Raw genomic sequence first — 27,697 nt, 5'->3', positions numbered from 1 at the left:
GTAGTTCCTGTAATTCCAGAGTGTTTGTTTATTATTCTCAAGGTAAGTATCTGTGGCCAGGACAAACTGTGGCACCAGTCTTCTGTGCGTGAAAGACAGTCGCATTAGGTAGCTCGTGGAAGAAAGACATATCTTCTTTTGAATAAAGTATCATCGGTATAAAAGAAAAGGCTGATTATATATTGCAACGAGTAACCTGTAATCCTTACATCGCCCTAAGGAAACTATTTCTACCGGTAGAAGACTATAAAGAAGACCATTCTCAAGAAACATTGCACAGTGGAGTATCTAGACTACAAACCTGGCAAAAACTATTTTAAAACGTGGTTAATGTTAAACTGTCGCAACTTTGTTAAAATTCGAACATTTTACTTTCCGAATTTATAACATAACGCACTTTAAAGCAGAAATTCGTACTATTTCTTCGCAACGTATCAAAATCAAGGAACTTAATCCAAAATCTTAACAAGGGACAGTGTTCTAGAAAATTGTTAAGACAGAAACGTGTATCGTAAAATATAACAATTTATGTCAAACTTGTAAAATCGACTTTTGAGGAACTTTTCGGAAAATATACTTCCCTGTGCATTAAATATAAATTATAGATCGACAAGAAAGTGATAAATTAGATCAAATTCGTAAACTCGACTTTTGATCAACTTTTCAAGAAAAATACTCTCCCGTGTATCGGATAGACATCATAGGTGAACAATTTACGTCAAATTTTAAAAATCGACTTTTCGGAAAATACACTCCTCTGTGCACTCAAATTTACATTACAGATCGACAAGAAAATGACAATTTACATCAAATTCAAGAGAAACACCCTTCGGTGCATCGGATAGACATAGTAGATAAACAAGTCAATAACAATTTATGTCAAACTTGTAAAATCGACTTTTGGGGAACTTTTTGGAAAATATACTCCCCTGTGCATCGAATATAAATTACAGATCGATAAAAAACTGACAATTTAGATCAAATTCTTAAACTCGACTTTTGATCAGCTTTTCAAGAAAAATAGTCTCCTGTGCATCGGATAGACATCGTAGATAAAGACGATAAAAATTAACATGATAATTTTAATGAAATATCGCTTGTCGAGCAACTTATCGGGAAAAACACTCCCCGTGCGTCGTGCACGGATACCTCTAGGTAAGCGCCGAAGAGAAGGAAAAAACGGAGCGCCTCCACCGAAAGAGGATGAACAGGGGGGTGGGGGGTGGGGGTGGGGGAGATCGTCCGGGGGGCAGAGACGTAGCGGCGCCCCCACCAACGCGGCGCTAGGTTCCCGTGGGCTAGAGTCGCGTGCAAGCGCGGTGGGCGTGGCCTCCAGGTAGCCGAGACGCGCGCGAGCCGGCGGGAAGCGCGAGGTGCCGCAGGTGAGAAGAGAGAAACCCGAGCGCGTAAACGGGCCGAGCTACCGGCAGACTGCGACGCGCGCTCCACGCGAGACCGTGCGTGTACCCTCCTCGGCCAGACCGAGGTCAGTCAGGGTCCTGCTCTTAGCCAGGACGCTACGAGAGCATCTTCCTGCGGAACGATCGCGGCGGACAGCCTTGGCCCCGGTGCTCCACCAGTCGCTCGAACACCACCGGTGACCACGATCCATTCGTCTCACGAGTCGATCGTCCCCCGTGGGGGTGGAGTTGAACGCTCATCGATCCCGGAACCGTCCTCCGTGTTCCAGAGGCGCAGTGTCGCGTTCGAAAGGAAGTGTATCCCCGATCCATCGATCGATCAACGGTGCCGACCCAAGACATTCGGGCGCCGCGAATCGCCACCAAGGATCCACCCCATCAAGGGGAGAGATCGAACTGTTCCAGCGATAACTCTCGACAGCCATTGGAACCGAGTCTGTGGATTTGAAACATTTGTGTTTAATTTGTGCGCGAACCGCGAAACGATAACCCAAGGTGACCCGTTACCGAGGACCCTGCTCCTGGAATTACTGTTCCTCTCCATGAACAGTCGGAAGCTTTAACGCCCCATCGATCGATCAACGAGTCAGACGCAATGTGCGGTGAGTCTCTCTTAACGTGTTTCCGTATTTCTCCGGATGTGGGAGTATCTTTCTCGTTTATGTCGAAGAATCCAAGTCGGGTTTTAACCTAGATCGTCGACACTTTTGTTTACTGGAAGTAGGAGAATGTTAGTTCAGATGCTCGAGTCGAAGATGGTGAAACTTTGTTTTAGAAGTTAGAAGCTTACTTGGATAGGTTTGTTAACTTAAAGCGGGCGAGAATATTGGTTCAGAGACTCGAGTCCTGGGTGTACGAACTTTTTGGAGTTTTCGAGGTCCGAGTTAGCTTAGGACACGTTCAAACAGCTTCCAACCGAGATCACCGAAAGTTTGTTAGCTCGACACGGGCGAGAATGTTAGTTTAGATACTCGAGTCGAAGGTATGGAAACTTTTTCGCTCGCTAGCTATAGTACACAAGTTTGGGTTTATGCTATGGACTCGCATATGTACATCGATTTTTCGCGATCGAGCTTTTATCGGTGATCCAGAAGAATTCGAGCGTTATGATCGATGTTTCTCGGTTAAACATTAATCGGAGAAGAATCTATGTTGAAGAGTATCTATTTTTTAACAAAACCTTCCACGTGATCGTAAATATCGACAAAATTTTCAATTGAATTTATTTCGAACGTTGAACGACTTTTTCGAACAAATTTAACGTCACGAATACGGATACATTGAAATTGACACCAGTGTTCGAAAATAAATCAATTTCTATAAATAGTACACCGATAAAGCGAGCCAAAGATATTGTTGTACAAGTGGACGACCGTTCAAGTTAAAAGTTTCTTCCGTTCGACCGTATAAAAAACTCTTTGAACCAAAAATATCCCATATGTATCGAACTCGTGTTTGTAAATTTTCAATACAAGAAAAAAAAGAAAATTCCGGAGCATCTATATCGATCTCTTCGATAAATGCATAAATGCATTTATTTCGCCACGGTGGGAGTGTTTCAATTTTACAGGATCGTATTTTACAAACGAGTACTAATTTTGCAAGACTATAGCTATTAGTTTATAAACATTATCTCCATAAGATTACAGATATCTGTTTATAAGTATCGTTTCGAGAAAACTGTTGTTATCAGTTTATGAATATTCGCTAAGATTATAGTTATTAGTTCACAAATACTGTTTCGAGAAGACTGTAACTATCAGCTTGTAAATATATTGGGTTGTTCGGAAAGTCGTTTCGTTTACCAAAATATAGAATATATGATTAAATAAAACGTTTATACGCTCTACAAAAAAATCGTGTTTCATTTTCACTAAAAAAAAACGAAATGACTTTTCGAACAAGCCAATAATTAGACCATAACCGATGAAAGCATCGTTGATATTATCTAAAATAATTTCAATTCTAAAAACAACAGTATATTACCGGAAATCGATCGCTATAGACCAGAGGAATGCAATGGTGAAACGTGGAAACACAGAGACGCACAAAGTGACCTAACAGTTGCCTAAAAGCGGGGTTCATTCGCAACTATTAATATTCAACGATTCCACGTGAGAAGGTACCCTTGAAATTTGCACCCTTTTGAGAAACGAAATCGTCAACGGTTCGATGAAACGAGAAACGTAAAAATTTTCACAACTTTTCCGGCTGTTTTCACCGCGAGAAAACACGGTTTTATTTGTCACAGTGACAAATAAAATTGCCCGGCGTTACGTTCAACGTAAATGGCAGTCACCGGGATAACCGGATAAACGAGGTTATACCTTCTCACTGCGCTTTGTTTTTTCCACCTTATCTAATTTTAACTAGGCATGAAAAACATAACATCGAAACGAAGTCGTAGCCGTTAATCGAAATGCACGAATTGAAGTGCACGAAGCGATAAATTTATCCCTGGCTACAACTCGGGGATGTGCAGTTCCTTGCAAAGTTCGAATTTTTTGCACGAAACTTTACTAAAAAAACTCGTGTTTTGCAACATAAAGCGACAGACCCGACCAATCCGTCAATTCGATACCTCGTGTTTCAAAAATACAAAATTTTCAGACTTTGGAAAAGTGGAAGTTGAGAAACTTCTGTGCTCGATATTGAAAGACACATTAACAAATACAAATACGTAATATTTATTCGAAGTATATAAATGTACAAAAATGTAGAAATATACGTAAATACAGTGGAGCTTTGAATCGATATGGAGGCGCGTAAAGTATTCGAATAATTAATTTTTACAATGAATATTAATATGATCGCTCTTTCGGTATTGAGCTTCGTTTCGTTTGAATAGGAATAGATCCGACAGTTTGGTTAAATATTTAAGAATCTTTTATCATTGCAACAACTGTATTACGTAAATAATCGTATATTGGAGCATTCGGATACGGTGGGGGATACACATAAGTGTATGCAATCTTCGTAAAGTGCTTACTTCGAAGTAGAACAAATTACGAAACGATGACGGGCTGTCTGTTCAAAAGCGTCGCAGTTCGAGCTTAAGTACGTTTCCATGATAAATGTGTTTCTTCGTTATTTTCACCCGTGAACAATAGACGTTGACGTTCCTCGGCCGAAATTACATCCACGGAAACGTATTAAATAACCGAGCAAGGTTGCGCGTCGAAGAAGAATTTATTTTCGTCGTTCAGGTGTTCCCCGTTTCGAATTTTCTTCGTTTGAAAAAGAAAACGAGAAAAAAAAAGAAGGAGAGAAAAAAGGAAAAAATAAAACGAGCTGTTTGCGCAACCTGTTCCCGTTGTAGCTACGCGTCAGATTTCAGTGAACATCTGTTCTTGTCGCCGATTCAGAATCTTTTAGCGGGGGCGGGCCCAGAAGCGTTCATTAAGAGAAAGAAAGGAATACGCGGAGACGATCGTTTACCAACGACACTTGTTTACACATTCTTAATCGACCACTTGGTACCACGATGTCGAACGATCGATATCTGGTTCGATGTAGTTTTCGACGTTTCACGAAAAATCATTGTTTATCAGCTTGTTCTAGCTTCGATGTTTCGCGTTTAATTCGAAAAGGTAGATAGTCTGTTAAGAGCCCCTCGAGTTGAATTAAATAGCAAGAGGACGTAAGGAGAATTTAGGGGTACCATTTAGGAGACTTCGACGCCATATTGTTTTTAGGAGTTTTCGACGAATATATACTTTTTATAGTTTTCACGAAAAATCATTGTCTTTAGTTGGTTCTAGCTTTGCGTTTAATTTGAAAAGGTAATTGATCTGTTAAAAGCCCCTCGAATTAAATAGCAAGAGAATTTAAGGGTACCATTTAGGAGACTTCGACGCCATATTGTTTCTAGTAGTTTTCGACGAATATATACTTTTTATAGTTTTCACGAAAAATCATTGTCTTTAGTTGGTTCTAACTTCGCGTTTAATTTGAAAAGGTAATTGACCTGTTAAAAGCCCCTCGAATTAAATAGCAAGAGAATTTAAGGGTACCATTTAGGAGACTTCGTCGCCATATTGCTTTTAGAAGTTTTCGACGTTTCACGAAAAATTATTGTTTTTAGTTAGTTCTAGCTTTGCGTTTAATTTGAAAAGGTAATTGGCCTGTTAAAAGCCCCTCGAGTTGAATTAAATAACAAAAGGACGTAAGTAGAATTTAAGGGTACCATTTAGGAGACTTCGTCGCCATATTGCTTTTAGAAGTTTTCGACGTTTCACGAAAAATCATTGACTTCTGGTGATTCTAACTTCGAAGTTTCATGTCTAATTTTGAAAAGTAAATAATCTATTAAAAGCTCTTCGAGTTGAGTTAAATAGCAAGAGGACGTAAGGAAAATTTATTTGCCATATTGTCTTTATTTTTTATATTGAATTCTTATAGCGACATTGGTTAACACTTTCTAACATGGAGAAACAAACATGCCCAAAAAGACACAAGGAAAAGAATATTTTATCGTTTCGAGGAAATAGTTATCTACCTATTTTCGATAGTGCATTATTGACACGATATTTGTTAACACTTTCGCGCAAATAAGTGGACGCAAGGCGATATACGAGACGCGAAAATCGATAAGCTATAAGAATTATTAATACAATAGTTCGATGTTATGTTTCTTATTTCGTGTTTTCAATGAAAGAAAGGTGTTCAATGATTAAATATTTTTATATATTCGACATTCGATAGTTTCGTTATAGTAGAACACCCCTTAGTACGATCCAACGTGTACAAAGATCGTTGTGTTTAATTTAAATTACTATATTCTATTCGATTATTACCGTATTCGAGTAAAGAATACAAAACGAATTCGAAATTATTCGAAACGATCGGAATTTCCAGCAAGTGTGAGACATGTTTATACTAAGTGTAGGTATACAACCTAAAATCAAAGATAACGTTAACTGACACTAGATAAGAATTCATTCTCGAAGGATATACTACCTACGTAATTTGCATAAAATCATTTATGCCACTGATAGCTACGCGAACCTCTTCTTGCATTTAGAGAAAAACACAGAGTATCGGACAAATGTACAGACTTTCGTTAATATTTCTAAAAAATTTATACTTTTATTAAAATTGGTCGAATCTACCATTTCAATTTATTTATAGTTTCTTCTCCCTCTGTGGGTAATTTTGTTTATTGAACGACAACCAAACAATTAAGAACATTGCAACGTGGATAGTTCCTCCTTATTATATTTATAAAGTTATTTCATTCAGCAAAAATAATATTAACAATACCGATACAATTACACGAAAAATAATTTTTATTAGCTTGTTATACAATGCACACGACCATGAGTGGTCAAACGGAGCATTTACCCCAAGTCTCGCACGTAAAGACTCCATATTCATTATTCCACATTTTATACAAAATAAACGAACACAATTGAACTAGCTGAGAAATTCAATTCTTTTTAGTGTACTTTTAAAAATATATTATTCTTGTAGTAAATTTAACTTAGAAACTATACCGAATTGAGATGTACCGTAAAATAAAGTTTCCTGAAAAGTATAGAATATTAAAGTACATTGTACACTATAAAAAACTCCTGAAAACTTTTTATCATTACATTGGAATAGAAATATCAGCATTTGGATAGAATGTAAAATTTAGGTTAGATAAAAGGGCACGCTTCTTTTATTAAAATTTCGCGCTATTAGTCTCCGTTGTACAGGGATTGTAGAAGATTATATTAATTCATGTTATTGCGCGAAATCCCCGGAAAATTGTGCAGTTAACGAAGTTAACGAGCGTCCGGTAGCACGTATTAAAGCACGACATATTTCCTTCGACTGGCAGACATTTTGGAGTACGAACGCTAGACGAGTCGGTTGACGGCAGGAAATGATCGCTTATCTAAAAATGACACAACCCGATCAGTATATTTAATTTAAACTTAACGAACCGTTACTTGTCTTGAAAGAAGATCGAGTTCTATTAATTCGAGTCGACCGAAAATTAACCGATACGCGTTCGAAAATTTAACGGTGCGTTGTCCAGTATACTATATATCGCCATCCATCCACGAAGGGTTAAACCATTGGTCAGACGTTTATTCCACGCGCTAATAGAACTTAAAAATTAACGAGGGAACGTTTAAAACTGAATAACTACCCATTTATTAAAATTAAAAATTACAAAAGTGAAATACTTCCAACAATTACGATAGCATTGAATGTTTGAAAAGTGGATCGAAGTTGGTTTTTTTTTTGAAAATCATTGGCGTAACCATATATATTTAAAAATACATATTTAAACGTTTTCAACCGTGCGATGTATTGTGCGCTAAATTTGACGTTTGGCGGAATTATCGAATAGTTTATTATTGTTCTCGATCATTACACTTCGGTTTTCATCGGTAAAATCGTAAAATATAATCTATAAATTATAATAAATCAAAGATTAATGCCACGAAATCTCTGTATTGTAATTGATACTCTATTTAGTCTCCACTTTGGAAAAAAAGAGTTGTGGATAATTATGCAAATATTTCCACTTGTAAATTCCGTTCGATGTTTATTCGAATAGTACTTTGTGTAATTATCGAATAAGGAATACGGAGAGATTTAATATCAATAATTGCAATTGTATCGATAATCGAGATATATTTGAAAATACTTTGGAAAAATGCGAGGCAAATTTTGCGTAATTTCTATCTCAATTTTGTGTTTTTGGTACACCTTAAAAGTTCCGAAAACTGTAACCAATTATTTACTTGCAATCGTGTGTATTTTTTAGTGACGGTTATGGAAACGACAATAATTTTACGCAATTGTTATCGTTATCGTAAATGTATTTATAATCGTTCTTTGAGTACGAAACACGCCGATCACGTAACCTATTTCAATAATCTATCCTCCCGATGGGAAACAAGTAAACGTTAAAAAACCAGAATTACCATAATCTCGCTCTACGTAGTCCAAATAAAATTAATATAATATTATTCGACGATATTTAAACGTACCAATAATTTCGTTACTTTCAATGCATCTTCGAACCATTTTGCGTATTAAAATTGCTCGATAATATTCGCGACGAATGTTCCTGGATCGTTGCTGGTAAATTAGCACGTTTCGGTAATTTCTAGTAACAATTAGAATCTAACATCATTCGACAATATTCAAACACACCGACAAACAAATTCGTTGCACTTAATGCATCTTCGAACCATTTAAGGTACTAAAATTGCTGGATAATGTTCGCGACGAATGTTCCTGGATCGTTGCTGGTAAATTAGCACGTTTCGGTAATTTCTAGTAACGATTAGACGTGTACGTTGGTACGACGAGCAACGCGAGTTTTTCCTTCTTCGCTTTCGCGGAATAACGCAAACAGCGTTAAACTCGGCGATAAATAACGGTCGGTGATTGACATCGAACTCGGGCAATATACCTCCGCTATCTATGCTAAGCAGGTACGACATATACGTGTATCTTGCACACCCGTGTTTGCAAATCGTATTACAGATTTATTCAAACAACGAGTCACGATTATTAGGTACATTTACGCGCGAGCGCGCCCGTTATCTCTCGAGCAGAAAGCCTTCGCTCGCGGCTATTACCATTTTCTTGTACCATTGGCCTAGCGACAGCCTATGTGTGTTTACCAAATATCTAGGTTCGCTGTGTAATTTATAATAACCTTAGAATTCTTTTACGCAAAGAAAAACTTGTCTTTGGACACGTTGGATTTCAAATTATAGGGTTAAATGTAAAAAAAAAGAAAAAACAGTTGAAGATGATCTTGTAAACGAAAACGCGCGAAAAATCAAACGTCTACTCGAATGTTGCGAATCGCATTATCCGTGATAAATAAAATTTCTATTTGTCCACTGGTGTACGAGAAAAATTGAATCCATCGAGTTAGGCGATCCATCTTGTTCTTATTTTCGTTCGTAAACTTATTCGAATTTTTTCTATTTCTTATCACGGTGTAATTAATATTCAGGTAATCAATATTCTTCTTTACCCTCCCCTTCTTTGATTTTCATCATGTTTACAATTTTTGTTGTGTAATTTACAAATCGTTAATTGAACTTTAATATCTAAGAGTCGAAACGACAACGTAAATAAAGCTTTGTTTAAGAGTGTTCGTACGGGTTACTTATTGGTATTATCTGCAAACGTATTATCTACCTTCTGGTATAATTTTTATCTATTTCTACTCGCGAAACTCGTCTTCCTTGTACGATGTGTTTTCGAACACATATTACGATCTTCGTTGTAGACACGTTTGTAAGTCGATCGTCGTCCGTGAAACAGAGACACATCGTTAACGTTTGCTAACGAAAAAAAATTTTTTTTTTTATATATATCTATATACATTAAAACAATCGATTCTTGTCAAGAATTTTAGGCATTACAGCTAGCACGAGACCAGTAGTAGCACGATAAACAACTATAGTTACGTACAGATCGTTAATTAGAATCTATAGTGTTCAGTTCTGTTAGTGAGCTCAGTGATCAGAGGATTAGGGAGATCATAGTGAATGCTACATTTGGAGATTTTTTTTTGTTTCTTCTTCGACTGGAATTCTTACAGAATTTTGATATTTGAGTGACTGGCAATATCGCATAATTAAAAGAATTTCATACTTTTCATTTATACATCGATGATTGGAACACCTACAGCCGAATATTCGGACATCAATGACTTATTCCTGGAGAATTTAAATTTAATATAAACGATATAAAAGAAAGTGCATACAAAAATATATCTATCGATAATTGTGTCGTTCGTTGTTGATCAATCTTTAAGTTCTGAATGTCTGAATAGGTGAATAGAAGTTCACTGGCTTTCCGTTACAAACAAAACCGGTTATACAATACTATAATATGGACAAAAAATAATAATCAGAATTTTTCCTTACCGTTCAAGGTGACAATTATCAAAAAGTATGTTTACCGATAATTAGATAACTCGTTGATCGATTCTTAGATAAATGAAAAATTCTTGAATAATTTCTACAAATCTGAATAAACGAATGAAAGTTTACTCATCCTTTACTACACTATGAAGAGAAAATAATGGCCAAAATTTTGCATTATCTTTCGAAGTGACTTCAAAAAGTATGTTTACCGATAATTAGATAACTCGTTAATCGATTCTTAATTAAATGAAAAATTCCTGAATAAATTCTACAAATCTGAATAAACGAATGAAAGTTTACTCATCCTTTACTACACTGTGGAGAGAAAATAATGGCCAGAATTTTACACTATCTTTCGAAGTGACAATTATCAAAAATCTATCGACAAATGAACTGTTTGCCATCGATCGATTCTCAGGTTCTAAAAATCTGTATAAACGAACAAAAGTTCGCTGGCCTTCGGTCTGCCACGAACGAATCTCTCTGAACGATCACACCTGTTTCAGCTTACGATTAGCCAAAGCTTTTGTCCTCCTTGTCTAGAACGTCCACACGCACGCGTAGTCCACGATATATAATTCATAATCGTTGCTCGAGGGAGGAACACGATTGTGATTTTCTCTATAAATCTGATAGCTGCGGCTATCTATGGTACGCAGGAATAATGCATTAACATAAGCTCGCTTTTAACTACACCGGACACACGTTCCGTTTCTCTCGTTCCTACGAGCGTAATCGCTCGTCGCGAAACAATCTCTGGAAACTAAAGGCGAGTTTAGTTACTCGCAAAGCAAACACACGTTGCAATAATATAACATTCGCGAACCATTTGAACGATAAATGAAGAAAATACAATCGCGAAACGATAAAAATAGAAAAATATATTACAATTCCAACCCTGTGATCCATTCGATTGTACAGAAAATTTTCTTGCATTTTCAATACATTTAATTGGACAACAATTTAATTTCTCCTTTGATTCTTAATTTTTCGGACGAATTTCAAACTAATACGTTCAAACGATCGATCTACTCGGTATTGTACGGTATTCCAAACGATCTGGTATTTATTTAAAAAGTATTCCTACCGATCAGATATTTACTAAAACAGCTATATCCACTAAGATAGCTACTGCGCATGCGTGAACTAAATGATAGGACTCCACCGTCGATAAATATTAGCAACGATACAAAGATTGTTGGATACACGGGGGACATATCGCACGTTCACAGTCCACGTTCGTAAGCCTGAATAATAAAAAGTTGCATCAATTTTCACAGAAATAAATACTCTACCCTATTTTCTCGACCATACGTGTCTTCACTTGTATCAACCTACGTTTTGCAATTCCGAAGTAGCTCACCGTTCGAGCGACGATCGTTGAACTTTGAAACGACCAAATTTCAATTTGTGGGACCGTGAACGTGTCAAGATGGCCACCGTTTACGCGCGAACTATGCGGTAGCAATTTGCTTGTCGTTTGTCCATTAGAAGCGGTACCACGGACTTGGTACACGAAACCAGAGCTCCACTGCAGTGGCGTAGGAGTTCCAGTTGGCGCGTTGTCACCCCCTGCGACACTATCGCCACCTAGCAGCCCGAGCGTTACATTGCCACCATCGCCCTGGAGTCCCGGCGCGGCAGGAAACACCAACAGCATCGCGACATCCTCCCATCCTTCTTCGGTGTGCTCATCGAGTTTGAATCAACCGTCCTCGGATCGTTTCAGCGCGTTCACACTCGTCTCGACGTACAATCCCGACACGAGACTTCAAACTCTGCCATCGACGACCATCGCCACGACACGAGGTAACGCAATTTTCATTTCGCGCGTCGAGCTTCGCGAGGACCATCGACGAGCGACGTTACATACTCGATCATTTCTTGGAAGATATGGTATCGTGGAGTATTTTAGAATATTGTATTATTTTAGTAGTAAATTGTGGAGAACAAAATGGTGAACCACCGTTCTATTTTCGGTTCGGAAATTTTGATTAGTTTGTAGAAGAGATGGTATCGTGAAATGTTTTATATTGTTTGAGTAGTAGAGAATAAAGTATCGTGGGATATGTTCCATTTGATAATTTCGTAAAAGGTATAGTATCGTGAAGGATTTTACAATATTATATTATTTGAGTAATAAATCGTGCAGAGTAAAATGGCGAACCACCGTTTTATTTTCGGCTAAAGAATTTTGATTATTTCGTAGAAGAAAATAATAGTATCGTTAGATATTTTATAACATTATTTTACTGAAAGATCACGTCGAGTAATATTCTCATGAGCCATCGATGAACCATGTTTCACTTTGCGTTCAGAATATTTTCACGTTACAATTTCTGTACGGTAGAATTTTTCATCCTAGAATTTTCCTAGGGAGTTTAATATTTTTCAATACTCCACACGCGTTTCAAGTTTCGTAAAAATCGTTCGATCTTCCTTCCAAAAAACGTCTGACGCAACGCAAGTCGCAAATTCCTTCCAGGATCTGATCTTTCGGGCATCCGTCAATAGTCTATAGGTTGGTGAACCGAAATTTGATCGATTTCAGAGCTACGGTGCGGTCTGATGTACGGTGGTTATGGTTCGGCGGGGGCTACCTGGTGGGCTCGACACGTGAGTCTGTTGCTGCCCCATTCCCTGCTACCGTCCTCAAGAATTCCTACTCAACAAACCACGCCGGTCACGAATTGCTCGCCCATTCATCTGGAACCTCTCAGCCCGTCCAGAGCCGGCTCGCCACGAAGATGCACACCGGAAAAGACTAAATTCGGTGAGAATTATTAATTTTTATTTATTTATTTGTATATAATCTATAAACTCCCTAGTTTATGTAGCGTATGTTACGATAGAAAAAGAGTTTGCAAGTATAGAAAGTAAATTACTTAATTCTACTCGGTGAGAATTATAATTTTTTATTTATTCACTTGTATAATCTGTAAACCCTTTAGCATACAGAGTATGTTACGATAAAAAAACGAGTTTGCAAGTATAGAAAGTAAATTACTTAATTCTACTCGGTGAGAATTATAAAGTTTTATTTATTTACTTTTATAATCTGTAAACCCTTTAGTATATAGCGTATGTTACGATAGAAAAAAAGTTTGCAAGTATACAAAGTAAATTATTTAATTCTATTTGGTGAGAATTATAAAGTTTTATTTATTTACTTTTATAATCTGTAAACCCTCTAGTTTATATAATTACGATAAAAAAAGAGTTTGCAAATATAAAAAGTAAATTACTTAATTCTACTCGGTGAGAATTATAATTTTTTATTTATTTATTTGTATAATCTGTAAACCCTTTAGTATTCAACGTACGTTACGATAAAAAAGTAATTTATAAACATAAAAAGTAAATTACTCACAATTCGTCTAAAGGTGTAGATAAAAAATGTTAATATTCCCGCGGGACGGATTAACGTTCTTTAATCGTTCTATCGATACAATTAAATTGACCGTAAAGGGTTCGGTGAGATTCCTGCTTAAGAAGGAAACGGTGTCTTATAGAGGCCCCTGATGTGCATAAATTAAAATGAATTAAAATTTCAAGGCTATTTATAGTATCATTTAACGTTTCCTATGCAAAAGTTGAATCAAGCATCGAGCGTGTATATTCAAGTGTCATTAGATTTAGACGGTTTAAAATCCACCAGTACTTTATTAATGTCAATAAATTTTGTAGATTTCCAAATTTTTTTCGCTTTTCCAATTACCTTTTGAAACAATATTATACGATTGTTAGCCTTCGTCGATGGTTCCGTATCATTTTTCTGAATTTTTGTTTCTCATAAATAAATAACTAAATCAACAAATTACTAATATTTAAAGTAACTTTAATACCAGACACGCTGTTACGTGTCAGTATCCCCTAATCATCGATGCCACTGTTCGATAATGTTTCGATCGATTTTATTTTTCTGAATTTTTATTTCTCATAAATAAATAACTAAATAAATCAACAAATTACTATTATTTAAAGTAACTTTAATACCAGACACGCTGTTGCGTGTCAGTATCCCCTAATCATCGATCCCACTGTTAAATAATGTTTCGATCGATTTTCTTGGCAATTTCACCGAAACGATTTGGTATACGTCGTAATCGTGGAAAAAGTATAAAAGCACGTTTGAAAAGTGACCCTCTCGCTGATCATTTCCATTCGTAAGCGAGTAACGACGATTCCATTCCGCCGACGGTTTGTAAATACTTCATTATCGTCATTAGTGTCCGTGCGTATTGTCGCCAGCGACAAAAGGAAAGCCTGCCAACTAAACCAATTACGAATCCTTCTCGGCGTCGTACGACATCTCGATTTCGAAAATTGCCGCCAATTACGTGACGAACCTTTTTGCGCGGTCTGTGAAACGATAACGAATTAGGTTCTTGTCACGATAACGTAATACCCTTACAGTATGTTCACGCCCGATAAATGGCCGTTTTTACAAAATTTTTTTTTTTTGCATTAATTTCGATCGAGTTTGATCGTAACGAACATACAAATAACGCATACGTAAACATACGTAACTTACATAAACAATACGTAAACTTCCGGGTACAGTTTTGTAATTTTACGGGCACGTTTATCGTAGAAATTTTGTAAAATTGTTGAAACATTGCAACGTTAAATTTGCGAGCAAACGTCGATTTAATGATACGGATGTAGTACGATCGTTTGAAATTGATATTGTTTTTAATCAAAGTGTACGTTTCGTTCGCGTGTAAGTTTTCAAAAATTGCGAATAAATATAGGAATGCCGTTTGATGTTACAGGATATAGTTTATTATGTATATACGAATATAAATATTACGAAGGTGTGTAATTAAATTTTTTGTTTTCTTCTTTGATAATTTCTCTTCTTTCTCGAATCTATCGTTTCGTCTCCTCATTGAGAATTAATCGTCGCTGATGTAGCGAGTAACGGTTACAACGAAGAAATTCTCTCCCCTATCCACTGTGCTCGTTATAACCAATTTCAATTGTACGTGCGTGGTAAAGCATCGACAACGGTACACTTAATGTTTCGATCGTAATTCTCGTAATAAAAATTGGCACGAGTGTACAAAATCTTTACTTTCTCTAAAACTTTCATCAGATCGAATTTTATATTCGTTTTTTCTTTTCATTTTATCGATTTTTGCTCATTTTTATATTACTTCCTCTAACTGCTATCTTTTTGTATCAAAAGATCTTGCTGAAAACAAAAATAAATTAATAATAAAAACAATAATAATAAGAATAGTATAAATAAGAATAATAAGAATAAGAATAATAATAAGAATAACTATATAAGAATAATATAAATAAGAATAATAAGAATAAGAATAATAATAAGAATAACTATATAAGAATAATATAAATAAGAATAATAAGAATAAGAATAAGAATAATACAAATAAGAGTAATAATAAGAATAACATAAATAAGAATAATAATAAGAATAACTATATAAGAATAATAAGAATAAGAATAAGAATAATACAAATAAGAGTAATAATAAGAATAACATAAATAAGAATAATAATAAGAATAACATAAATAAGAATAAGAATAATACAAATAAGAACAATAATAAGAAGAAGAAGACTAATAAGAATAAAAATACTACAAATAAGAATAATATAAATAAGAATAACATTAAGAAAAATAATACAAATAAGAATAAAAATAATAAGAATAATACAAATAGTAATAATAATAAGAAGAATAACACAAATAAGAATAATAAGAATAAGAATAAGAAAAAGAGTAATATTAACAGCAATAATAATAATAATGATAATGATAATTATGAAATTGTAACGATACGTTTTTGATCAAATATTTCGATGCAAATTTCAGAAGAAGAGGCGCCGCTAAATTTAAGCACCAAACCCAGCGACGTTTTGTCTACTGTCGAGCGAAAAAGTAAAATTTGGTCACCAGGAACGGTTTGCGAGAGAGAAGCGAAGGAAACCAGGGTACCGTCTTCGAGGAGCCCCTCTCTGACACCTGTAGTCACCCGACAAATTCATCATTCACCGTTGACACCACCCTCCTCGTCGGAAAGGACTTTCCAGGTGAGTCTTTTTTTCCAAAATCCTCGAATTCGTTCGCAAATTTCGATTTGCACGCTTTGGTTCTTATTTTTGCGTTCATTTATTCACATCAATTTATTCATTTCTATCGAACCGATTCAACGTCATCGTTCTGCAAGCTTTGGTTCTTACTTTTACGTTCATTTATTCACATCAATTTATTCATTTCTATCGAACCGATTCAACGTCATCGTTCTGCACATTTTGGTTCTTATTTTTACGTTTATTTATTTACATCAATTTATTCATTTCTATCGAACCGATTCAACGTCATCGTTCTGCACGCTTCGAATACGAAATATCGTCTCCGATTTTCCTCGAATTATCTTTATGTCGATTCTCCGAATACAATAGAAGAAATTACCAAATTTGAATCGCTTTACGCATTTTCGATCGTAATCGGAGAATTAAGTACGGCCCAAAGGAAAATAAATCGATCGTTACGTGTCTCCTCGACCGGTGTAATTTCGTTTCTGAAAATCATTGCGGAGTGTTGAGAAAAAATTATGAATTCAAAACACGCGATCGGTCCAACCAAACTGGTTTCCCAACATCAGCGGTATTCTAACACGGAGTTGATAAATTACAAAAACGACCAAATTTTCAGAAGAAAAATTACGATAAAATGCAAATATGATACAAATCGAATAACATTGAACGCGATACTTATCATTTAACTTTTCCCGGATTGCCTCCCGTTGCAATTTGTACAAACTGTTTGAAATATGTCACTGAATTCTAGTAGGAGAGAAAGTATTAAACAAATTTTTATTCGCCAAGGAATGGAGACAAAATTCATGAATAATATATTTTTATTTTTATTTGTGTAATTTTACCCGATACCTATTCAAATGCAACACGTGGTATAAATTAAGCAACTTTATCGAGAAAATAAAAACAGATGAACCTTGACTTTGTATTAAAATTTGATAGTATTATAGTAACATTTTTATAGGCAATCCACGTTGTCGAACGAAGACATTGTCCCTAAATTTCAAATTATAATAACGATTCAATTTACACGTCAATTAGATCGAAGCAACCCTTTCATATTATACGTACACGATTTGTGAGCCAATAATAGGGGTGAAAATTTTTTTTTTTTTTAAATTAAATAATTTCTAAAGAGAAAGGAATAGATTCGCGCGACAAAGTTGATCGAAAGTCGGTGAATAGGTTTTCGGAGAACACTACCGATATCGTTCTAGGAAATCTCCATCGACGAGCTTACTCACTGAGAACAAATGTGCTTTACGACCTTCGCAAACACTCGTCGCAGACTTTTTACAGGTTCGACACCCTCGAGCTCGTAAAGTGTACCGCGATCAATCGAAGTCGCGCTTCAACAACTCGAGCGATTCGTACTCTACGTTTACCTTGCCTCGAACAGCGAAACATTTCGCTATAAGCGCGAACTCTAATCGAACGAGTGTCTAGATGAAAAAAGATTACAAATTTACCTTCTGAAAAATCGATACATTTTTAGATTCCGTTTAGCGTCTGTTATTAATAAATTACTTTCGAGTATTACTATTATTCAAAATGGAAGAAGTGCATATGTTACAAATTTACCTGTTTGTTATTGATAAATTATTTTCTCGTTACTGGACTATTATTTATTCTTCAAAATGAAAGAAGTGCACACGTTACAAATTTACCTTCTAAAGTTTCGTACATTGTTACACCCCATGTAACGTTTGTTATTGATAAATTACTCTCTCGTTACTGGACTATTATTAGTTTTTCAAAATGGAAGAAGGGAGTACGTTGCACCTGCTGGTCCTTCGATCGCTATAATGAGCAATAAATTGTTTTTAAATCTTTTCATACATTTTACGAAAACTATGTATCGCTGTGCAGCTGATCCCGATTATGGTAATTTAGGCGGCAGCAATTTGGATATCGTGATTCGATGAGGAGAAATCTCCGGCAACTCGGTTAGAGGAGTCGTTCGACGAACCAAAGATCCGGCTTCGGATACCGGTCCAGTAAATTATATCGATTCTTTTTCTCTTTACGCGTTAAGACGCGTGCATAAAGTGTACGGTACATTTTCGTGGTAAATATACAGAATGAGGTCAAACGGGTGGCACAATCGGGGAGGAGATTATTCTAAATGTAAATAGAGAAATGGAACATTCTTTTCGTCCGAGGCTTCGTTCTCGAGAAAATTGAGTTGAAAAATTCTGGGCCCACCAATGCGTGCAATTGTGGGGGTGTAAACACTCGTCAGCCTTCTTCTCGTAAACGAACAGTACATTCTCCTTGATCCACGAATCATCTTTCCAACTTCCAGTTGTACTATCCAGAGCTGGAAAAAACACCCCCAGCTCGCTCCATTTATCCCCATCATACCACTAACATACACCAATAAAATTAAACACACATTCCTTAACCTCGACTTGTTTTCAACTCCAAATAATTGTTTTCTCGTCACTATTATTGTAGTGAGTCACTATTGAGCCAATTATTACACGCGATCGTTTCGATCGATAATGTCCCTTGCATTCTGACCAATTAGATCCGCATTCCTTCCGCAGGACATCTTGCTAACCGTGCACAGTACATTATCGAGCGAACTGTTCGAAGTTACGCCCAAAATAAATATTCCTAACCAGGAAAATAGTATGCACGCGTACTCTGTAGAATTTTCCAGTTCAATTTTCTCTAAAACTCTAGCCTTCGAACGAAAAAATTTTATTCTTTTTCTTCGACTTGTACAGGGTGTCCCAATCATCACCGGTCGATTTGAATTTCGCGCTATTTTTGAAACGTTCAACCGATTAAGCTGAAACTTGACAGGCGTCGACTAGACAGCTGGTAAATTAATCGTAGAAAAGTACACGGTGAAAGAGCGCATAAAAATTATTCAAATATATTACGAAAAATCGCGATCTTGAACGCTGACGATTCGAGAACTTCGAAATCACGTGCCGGTGAAAAGCACTGCGCAAAGTTTGGTCGTCATATTCATCGAAACTGTTCGAATGTTATACAAAAAGTAAATCGATCTATGTTGATCAGGACACCCTTTATTTACACGTATTAGCAACCTCTCGTGTTAAAATCAAACCAATACTTTTGTTTGCAAAACAACGTTACCAACACCGATGCAAACTTTCAGAAAGCAACGAGATTAAAAGTCAAACTTTCGAAATAAATACACAAAATCCAAAAAACGAATTCTCAAATTCCATGGAAGGACCTCTCTTCTATCCGTACATTTTTTTTCTTTTATGTACTTAACCATGTATCGACCCCGTTGAAAAAAATTATCGTTACGGAACAATTTTCTTCGCCCGTACCGGACCTTCGCGAAAACCTCCGCGCACGCTCGATACTTTCGAAGAACGATCGTACGAACGACGGAAGAACTCATTGTTCACTCGGGGATAACTCCGGTTGGCCGAAACGTGGCACCACGACGTTTAATAAGTCGCCTCCGGAGAGGGAGATCCTTTCCGTGGTATTCGGAGTTCCGTCGAATCGAATATTTGCATACGGAGGAGAAATCCGTCCAAGTCACGCGATGGGAGTTTCGCGGTGGCGCAAGTGCCCCAAAGTGCACCGCGAAGCGACGAAGAAGGGGGTCAAGCGTTTGACGAATGTCGGAACTCGACAAAAGGCAGCGGCGCAATTACCGGCTGATTGAATGGGAGTAGAAACTCGACTGGCTACAGTTTTACGCGCGACACGTAACAACGAGTCGGACATATTAGGATATCTGGGGCACACGCGCGTCATACGATCCTGATTCCGGCCGACAAAAGCTCTCCTATCCCCACCCCCTCGGCCCCGATTATTCTCTCTTTCCGCTCCGTCCCTCGAAAATTGCTCGCGATCTCGCAACCCCCACCACCGCTCACCGACGCTCACCGACGTTCACCGACGCTCACCGGGGCACCCGAATCTCGCAACACGGAAACCGCAACCCCGACACTCGCTATTACGCGACGCGTTTCTTTTCAAGGAATTTTTCAAAACGTTCAGCAATTAACAACGGTGCACGCAACAAAGGCGATTTCGTCGTTTATCGTCGTTCACGGTTCTCATCTTTCGCGAAAGTAGGTCGAACGTTTTGTTACGGCGATGCGTATCAATTTGTTCTTTTCTTTTCTTTTCCTTTTTCTTCTTTTTCTTTTTTTCTTTTTTTCTCTTTTTCTCTCCCCGTTTCCGTTGCAACAGGAACAACGATTCGATATTGGGTCGGTTCGCGAATCTTCGCGTGTTTTGCTTCAAATACTTTCTACTCGAGGTGTACAGGGTGTATGTGGATACGTGTGTGTGTACGAATGTGTACGGGGTGAGTCGATGAGAGCTGATGTCCGATAATAACTCGTTAACTTTCGATTCGATGAAACAAAACGTTTGAGAAATACATTGTGTTCGAGGGGGATCATTTAACCTTGGCTTTTCAATATCTTTTCTATTCTCGAAGTTCGTGAGTTTTTTATGCTGTATATTTCTTTTTAGCACCGCGTCGTTGTCGATAGAAAGACAAATTTCACGATCTGTGATATCTACGGTGATTTTGAAAAACATGCAGGGTCGTTTGAAGTGCATCGCCTTGGTAACTACGAAAATATAAGACACAGATAATTGAAAGGCATTTGTTGGATAACGAGAGTTTTCGGTCTCGCCCCATGTGGCTACGCCTATGCGGACAGCGTCGATTCACGAATCCACACGAATCCATAGGATTTCTTCCTATCGCTGGATTTATTGAGCGAAAAATTTCCTATTCGAGCGAAATAGAAATATAGAGTATATCGAGACTGAGACTACTCGCGCTATTCGTTGATCGCTGATCCTACTTTGCTAATTCTATTTCCTACTCGTAACTATGAACGCAGCAATTTGTAGTCCGTATATTATTATATAAATTAACTTTGCTCCAGTTGAGCGATATCATCTTCTTTTAAACATATTTCCTACTCACTGATTCTACTTTACAAATTGCTAGTTCTATTCGCTACTCACTGATTCTATTTCGCAACTTCAATTCGTTACTCGCTGATTCTACTTCTCAACTTTTATTCGCTACTCAGTGATTCTACTTCTCAATTTCAATTCGCTACTCACTGATTCTACTTCTCAACTTCTATTCACTACTCGTTAATTCTGCTTCTCAATTTCAATTCGTTACTCTCTGATTCTACTTCTCAGCTTCTATTCGCTACTCACTGATTCTACTTCTCAACTTCTATTCCGTACTCACTGATTCTACTTCTCAACTTCTATTCACTATTCATTAATTCTACTTCTCAATTTCAATTCGTTACTCTCTGATTCTACTTCTTAACTTCTATTCGCTACTCACTGATTCTACTTCTCAACTTCTATTCGCTACTCACTGACTCTACTTCACAGCTTCTATTTACTACTGGCTGATTCTACTTCTCAATTTCAATTCGCTACTCACTAGTTCTACTTCTCAATTTCAATTCACTACTCACTGATTCCACTTCTCAATTTCTATTCACTACTCGCTGATTCTAGTTCCCTACTCGTAACCACGAATGCAGCAATTACTGGGTCACGATTATTGGCCACTCTGACATTCATTACTGCACAAATATTCATCGTTCTCGACAACCCAATCCCCGATACCGAGGTCCGATGAATAACCGCACGTGCCAAGCGACTTTTACTCGTCGTTTGGCAAACAGCCCGACAAATAGTTCGCAAAGAGGCAAATAATCGTGCAAATGGATGTCGATAGTCCTTTGTGAAGTGTAATCAATGTACTCTATCCGGGAAAACCTAACACCTTCGAGTGCCATACCTCGGTTTCATCGAGCGGGGCAGAGCAACGCGCGTAAAAGAGAAGTCGAACGTATTTCTCTCATCTCGTGTAACCGTGATACCGCGTTTTGACCTCGATTAAGTATCTCATTTACAGACGTTTCACGATATTTCGATGCGCAACATCGATTCGAGTCACCGATACGTTTTACCGTTACGTACGGACGAGGACGTCCCGTAACCTCAGATTCCGTATTCAGTAATTGCCGAAACGTCGAATACCTAATTGTTAACTCGTTTCCACACTGGATCGCGAGTCCTTGTTTCTCAGCTAAGAGTCCAATACGACGAGACGTGGAAAAAAATGTATCAAATTAAACGAAGCAATTGAACAATCACCTCGAAAATCGTCGTCAAAATGGAAGACCTAACCTCTTCATTCCTTCGATAGAATGTTAAACCTAACCTTGAATTTTCGTTCAAATATTTACACGCTCGATGATTGCAATTTGTAACTTCGATCTAAGCAGAAGGAACACCATAGTTTAACGATGCTCGAGATAGAAATTTCTTTAAGACTTTAATCGTTTTTATTCCATTCGCGAAAAAGACCGAACAAATGGACTGAAAATCGAAAGCTTCCTTTTCAAGTCCTCCATTTTGTACAAAACTACAAATAAATCCTTACTCCACAGCAACTGACATAAAATTACTCCATTTTAAATACTATCGATCTTTTGCTTCAATTTTCACACGATCGGTAACGATCGAGCATCGAAAGCTCCGATTTAAACAACAGAAAATACAATTTTATAAACGAAACAATTCAGTACAGCTATCACGTTTCCAGCGTGTTCAAATATTTGATGCTCGGTGTGTTTCCAAGGAGTGGTGCAAATTCTACGGTCGCTACCGTGTGTTCGATACTCTGTGGAACGACAAAAACCGAGATAGCGATAATCAACCCTCGCGCGTAACGCGAAAACGTAACCCACCGCGATATATATCCATGGTTAAAGTATTTCGCGTGGAATGCAACGATTCTCGAGCATCTCGAATCGTGTCTGGTCGACCACAGCGGCGCGCCGCCGTCATTCCGAATGCGCCTTGCGATGCACTGCTTTACTGCATTTGGACGACATCGAAGAAGTTCACCGAAACTCGTTCGCGTGTCCCTTTGGGAGACCGTAGAACGTGTAATGGTTCCTAAAGAGCTGATAAATCGTCGGTACCGAGGTTTCTTCGTAGAAGCATCGTTCGTTGCAAAAAAGCAAAAAAAAAGGGGGACGCACACCGAGTCTCGTTGGATTTAATTTTCTCGTCGGTGCATTTGATGTTCGAACGAAACAATCTCAAGCATGACGTTCCAAACGAAAACCGATGACGAAACCGAAACGATTTTCGAGCTTCGAGAGCCCGCGATTCTCTTGCGATACGCGTCTCTTCGAGGGGTGTGCATTATTCGTGTTCTTTACCTTGAAAATTGAACGATACTTGAACCTTTCTCTTTATCGGGGTACAGTATCGAAAACTGTGTTTGAGAGTATTTTTTTTCAGGGAAGATTGTCAACAGGTCGTTTTCAAATTTTGTTATATTTACCAAGTTTGAGAATTTTATGAATTTCTTTTTGCTTTTGGAGAAAATTGTCCCGAATTGTTGTTCCGAATCTATCGGAACTGTTTTTCGAATGAAACTGTCGGAACTTGCTCGATCTTCCTAAAGTTTTTTTAAGAAATTTAAGCAGAATTTATGAAACGTTAAATTATTTGAACAACAAGTTTTATGTAATTTAAACAAAATTGTTGTGCAATATCTTTGTAAGGACTATATTCAAATGTGATAAATGTGACATTATTTAAAAATCGCAGAATTGCGTTTGCGTGATGTAATTCGCTTAAGAACTGATCACAGTTCGACGACCGCTGTGCTAGAATTCTAAAAACCATCGATCTCTACCCTAAGAGACATGCGAACAATACCAAAACTATTGCTATTCTCTCAAGCACCAGCCTATATGGTTATTTAGATAACTATGGGAGACGGGGGCTGAAAGTATCGGAGATAGGTTATAAAGTAAATTGTGGATGTCACAATCGAATACAAAGTCCTTGTAATAAGTAAAATTGATGGAATACCTGGTTATTTGCAAATTTCTTAACGAACTTTCGTCGTGATAACTTGCGTCGTTGGGTATATCACAGTTTTGCATAATTTGAAACCAATTTTATTGGCTCTTTAAAAATGTCATAATTTTCAAAAATGTCTCTAGGTTACAATTATCGAGGGAAGAATACACCGATAACAATCTTGCTTCACTATTATAAAAAAGTATTCTTCGAGTCTCAAACTTGAAAAAATTCAAAACAAAAAAAATCTACTTTTCAAAAATGTCAGAACGCCCTCTTAACGAGTTTCCTCGACTCTAGGTTACAATTATCAAGGGAAGAGTACATCGATAACAATCTTGCCTCAATATTATAAAAAAGTATTCTTCGAGTCTCAAACTTGAAAAAATACAAAACAAAAACATTTACTTTTCAAAAATGTCAGAAAGCCCTCTTAACGAGTTTCCTCGACTCTAGGTTACAATTATCGAGGGAAGAGTACACCGATAACAATCTTGCCTCAATATTATAAAAAAGTATTCTTCGAACCTCAAATTTCGAAAAAATTCAAAACAAAAAATCTACTTTTCAAAAATGTTAGGACGCCCTCTTAACGAGTTTCCTCGACTCTAGGTCACAATTATCGAGGGAAGAGTACACCGATAACAATCTTGCCCCAATATTATAAGAAAGTATTCTTGGAGCCTCAAACTTGACAAAAATTCAAAATAAAAAAAATCCACTTTTCAAAAATGTCAGAACGCCCTCTTAACGAGTTCCCTCGACTCTAGGTTACAATTATCGAGGGAAGAGTACACCGATAACAATCTTGCCTCAATATTATAAAAAAGTATTCTTCGAGCCTCAAATTTCGAAAAAATTCAAAATAAAAAAAATCCACTTTTCAAAAATGTTAGAACGCCCTCTTAACGAGTTTCTTTGACTCTACTATATGTTACAATTATCGAGGGAAAGCTTTCTAATGTCGGTATCGCTAAAACGTCGGCTACGGAGAACGGTGCGGTTCTCCGCTAATTGCGAGAAGAGTGGAAACCCATTAAAAAGATTATCGAGGGTCAAACACCGTGCAGAATTAATATCGTTGTAATATCGTTTCTTATTATTGATCGGCGAGGGTCGTGAATCATGCGTACTGGCGGCACTCGCGTCTACCGGTACCGGTGCACACTCGTAATAATATTCCGCGGTGGCGCGTTCGTACGCGATTCCACGCATGTACCTATATCCTATGCGTGTATCGTGAAAAGAGACACGCCTAGGTCGGCAGCATTGTCAGGCCTGGCGCCCATGCGACAATTAGTCGAGGAGAAAAACCGAGGCTCTGTGAACACAGGTGCGCCTGGCGCGACCGTCTCGCCGATCGTCTTCCTTTTGCAACATCTTTCGCACCGATTTCGATGCTCGAACCAACCCCTCGTTCCACGCGCTACCGTGACCGATAATGCGACCAACCGAGTGCTATTCGATCCTGAGATACTCTCCGATGCTTCGAGCTTTAATCGAAGCGATCATTCCAAGAACGTTGCAAACGAGAAATTAACAATTTTCGAATAATCTCGAGATTATATACAAATTTAGTACAGGGTCGTTCGATTTTAAATTTCTTTCCAATGCTTCGAGCTTTAATCGAAGCGACCAGTCCAAAAACGTTGCAAACGAGAAATTAACAATTTTGAAATAATCTTGAGATTATATACAAATTGAATACATGGTCGTTCGATTTTAAACTTCTTTCCAATGCTTTGAGCTTTAATCGAAGCGACGAGTCCAGAAACGTTACAAACGAAAAATTAACAATTTTTGAATAATCTCGAGATTATGTATAAATTAAATACTGGGTCATTCGAGCTTTGATCGAACTGACGATTCGAAAAATGTCACAAGTCGAAAATTAGCCATTTTTTAATAATCTTGAAATTATATATAAAATGCATAGAACTATACGTTAATACCTCTGTATCGATGCTTCAGATAGTCCTTTGAGCTCAACGAGTACAGAAAGTTGTTTTTTCAAATATCTCAAAATATAGTTTTCGAACTCGTGTCGTTCCTCGACTCACTCAGTATAATTACGAACTTGATTACGAACGAATAAAGCGACATACTCGATGCAAAGGGAATCGATAAATATTCGAACAGAAAACTATTCGAACAGTCTTATATTTGTTTCAAACGAGGTAGCTTTTTTTCTTTTGTTTCAGTGTAAACAATGCGGGAAAGCATTCAAACGATCGAGCACGCTCAGCACCCACCTTCTGATCCATTCCGACACCAGACCGTATCCTTGTCAATATTGCGGCAAGAGGTTTCATCAGAAGTCGGACATGAAGAAGCACACGTACATTCATACCGGTGAGTCTCGAGGGTGGTACCCTTAGCAATTCTAGCGATTTAATCAACCACGGGGGAGACCACGCCTGGGTCTAAACGGACCCGTAATTCGATCCTGCGCAAATATTTCCAATAAAAGTTCTATCATTTTATCGTAACCTCCTCAATTTCTAAAGAAAATTATTTTGTCTGACCTTTCTCAATTTCTAAGAAAATTTATTTTATCGCAACTTCTTTAATTTCTAAGAAAAGTCATATTATCGTAACCTTCTTAATTTCTAAGGAAAATTATTTCCTCAGACCTCCCTCAATTTCTAAAAAAAATTATTTTATCGTAACTTCTTTAATTTCTAAGAAAAATCATATTATCGTAACCTTCTTAGTTTCTAAGGAAAATTATCTTGTCGGACCTTTTACATATTTAAACAAAAATTATTTTATCGTATCTTTCTCAGTTTCTAAGAAAATTTATTTTATGGAAAATTATCTTGTCGGACCTTTCTCAATGTTTAGCAAAAATTATTTTATCGTAACCTTCTTAATTTCCAAGGAAAATTATTTCGTCAGACCTTTCTCAATTTTCAGCAAAAATTATTTTATCGTAACCTGCTTAATTTCCAAGAAAAATTATTTCGTGAGACCTTCCTCAATTTTCAGCAAAAATTATTTTATCGTAACCATCTTAATTTCCAAGCAAAATTATTTCGTCAGACCTTTCTCAATTTTCAGCAAAAATTATTTTATCGTATTCTTCTTAATTTTCAAGGAAAATTATTTCGTCAGATCTTTCTCAATTTTTAGCAAAAATTATTTTATCGTAACCTTCTTAATTTCCAAGAAAAATTATTTCGTCAGACCTTTCTCAATTTTTAGCAAAAATTATTTGATCGTATCTCTCTTAATTTCCAAGGAAAGTTATGTTATCGTACTCTCTGGGTCCGAAAAGACCCGGACGTGGTACAAGGGGTTGAAAGAAGACCGTGCCGTTTATAAAGTCGTGTTCACCGCCGGCAACGATGTATGCCCGCAGTTAGGGGAAAATGCCTTCCCGACGAGAGTCTCGCAAATGGAGAATTATCTAGTCGATGACGAGGAAAAG

The 27,697-nt window shown here is 37.1% G+C and overlaps 1 protein-coding gene across 4 annotated transcripts in view; it reads left to right on the top strand.

Annotated features, from left to right (window-relative positions):
- The first annotated feature begins 1,429 nt into the window (after positions 1 to 1,429).
- Positions 1,430 to 27,697, top strand: part of LOC143148653 (uncharacterized) — a 54,006-nt gene continuing 27,738 nt past the window's right edge. For 2 of the 4 annotated variants that reach the window (XM_076315205.1, XM_076315232.1), the window contains exons 1-5: positions 1,430 to 2,023; positions 11,807 to 12,124; positions 12,867 to 13,088; positions 16,160 to 16,377; positions 26,469 to 26,619. In XM_076315205.1, coding sequence (XP_076171320.1) covers positions 2,017 to 2,023; positions 11,807 to 12,124; positions 12,867 to 13,088; positions 16,160 to 16,377; positions 26,469 to 26,619 — 916 coding nt within the window. In that variant the 5' untranslated portion in view covers positions 1,430 to 2,016. The remainder of the gene's footprint in view (positions 2,024 to 11,806; positions 12,125 to 12,866; positions 13,089 to 16,159; positions 16,378 to 26,468; positions 26,620 to 27,697) is intronic. The other 2 variants (XM_076315223.1, XM_076315212.1) reach the window with 2 other exon arrangements.

Source organism: Ptiloglossa arizonensis, chromosome 1, assembly GCF_051014685.1.
Source record: "Ptiloglossa arizonensis isolate GNS036 chromosome 1, iyPtiAriz1_principal, whole genome shotgun sequence".
Lineage (NCBI taxonomy): Eukaryota > Metazoa > Arthropoda > Insecta > Hymenoptera > Colletidae > Ptiloglossa > Ptiloglossa arizonensis.
Note: the sequence above shows the minus strand (reverse complement) of the source record. Positions and strands in the feature narration are given on the sequence as shown.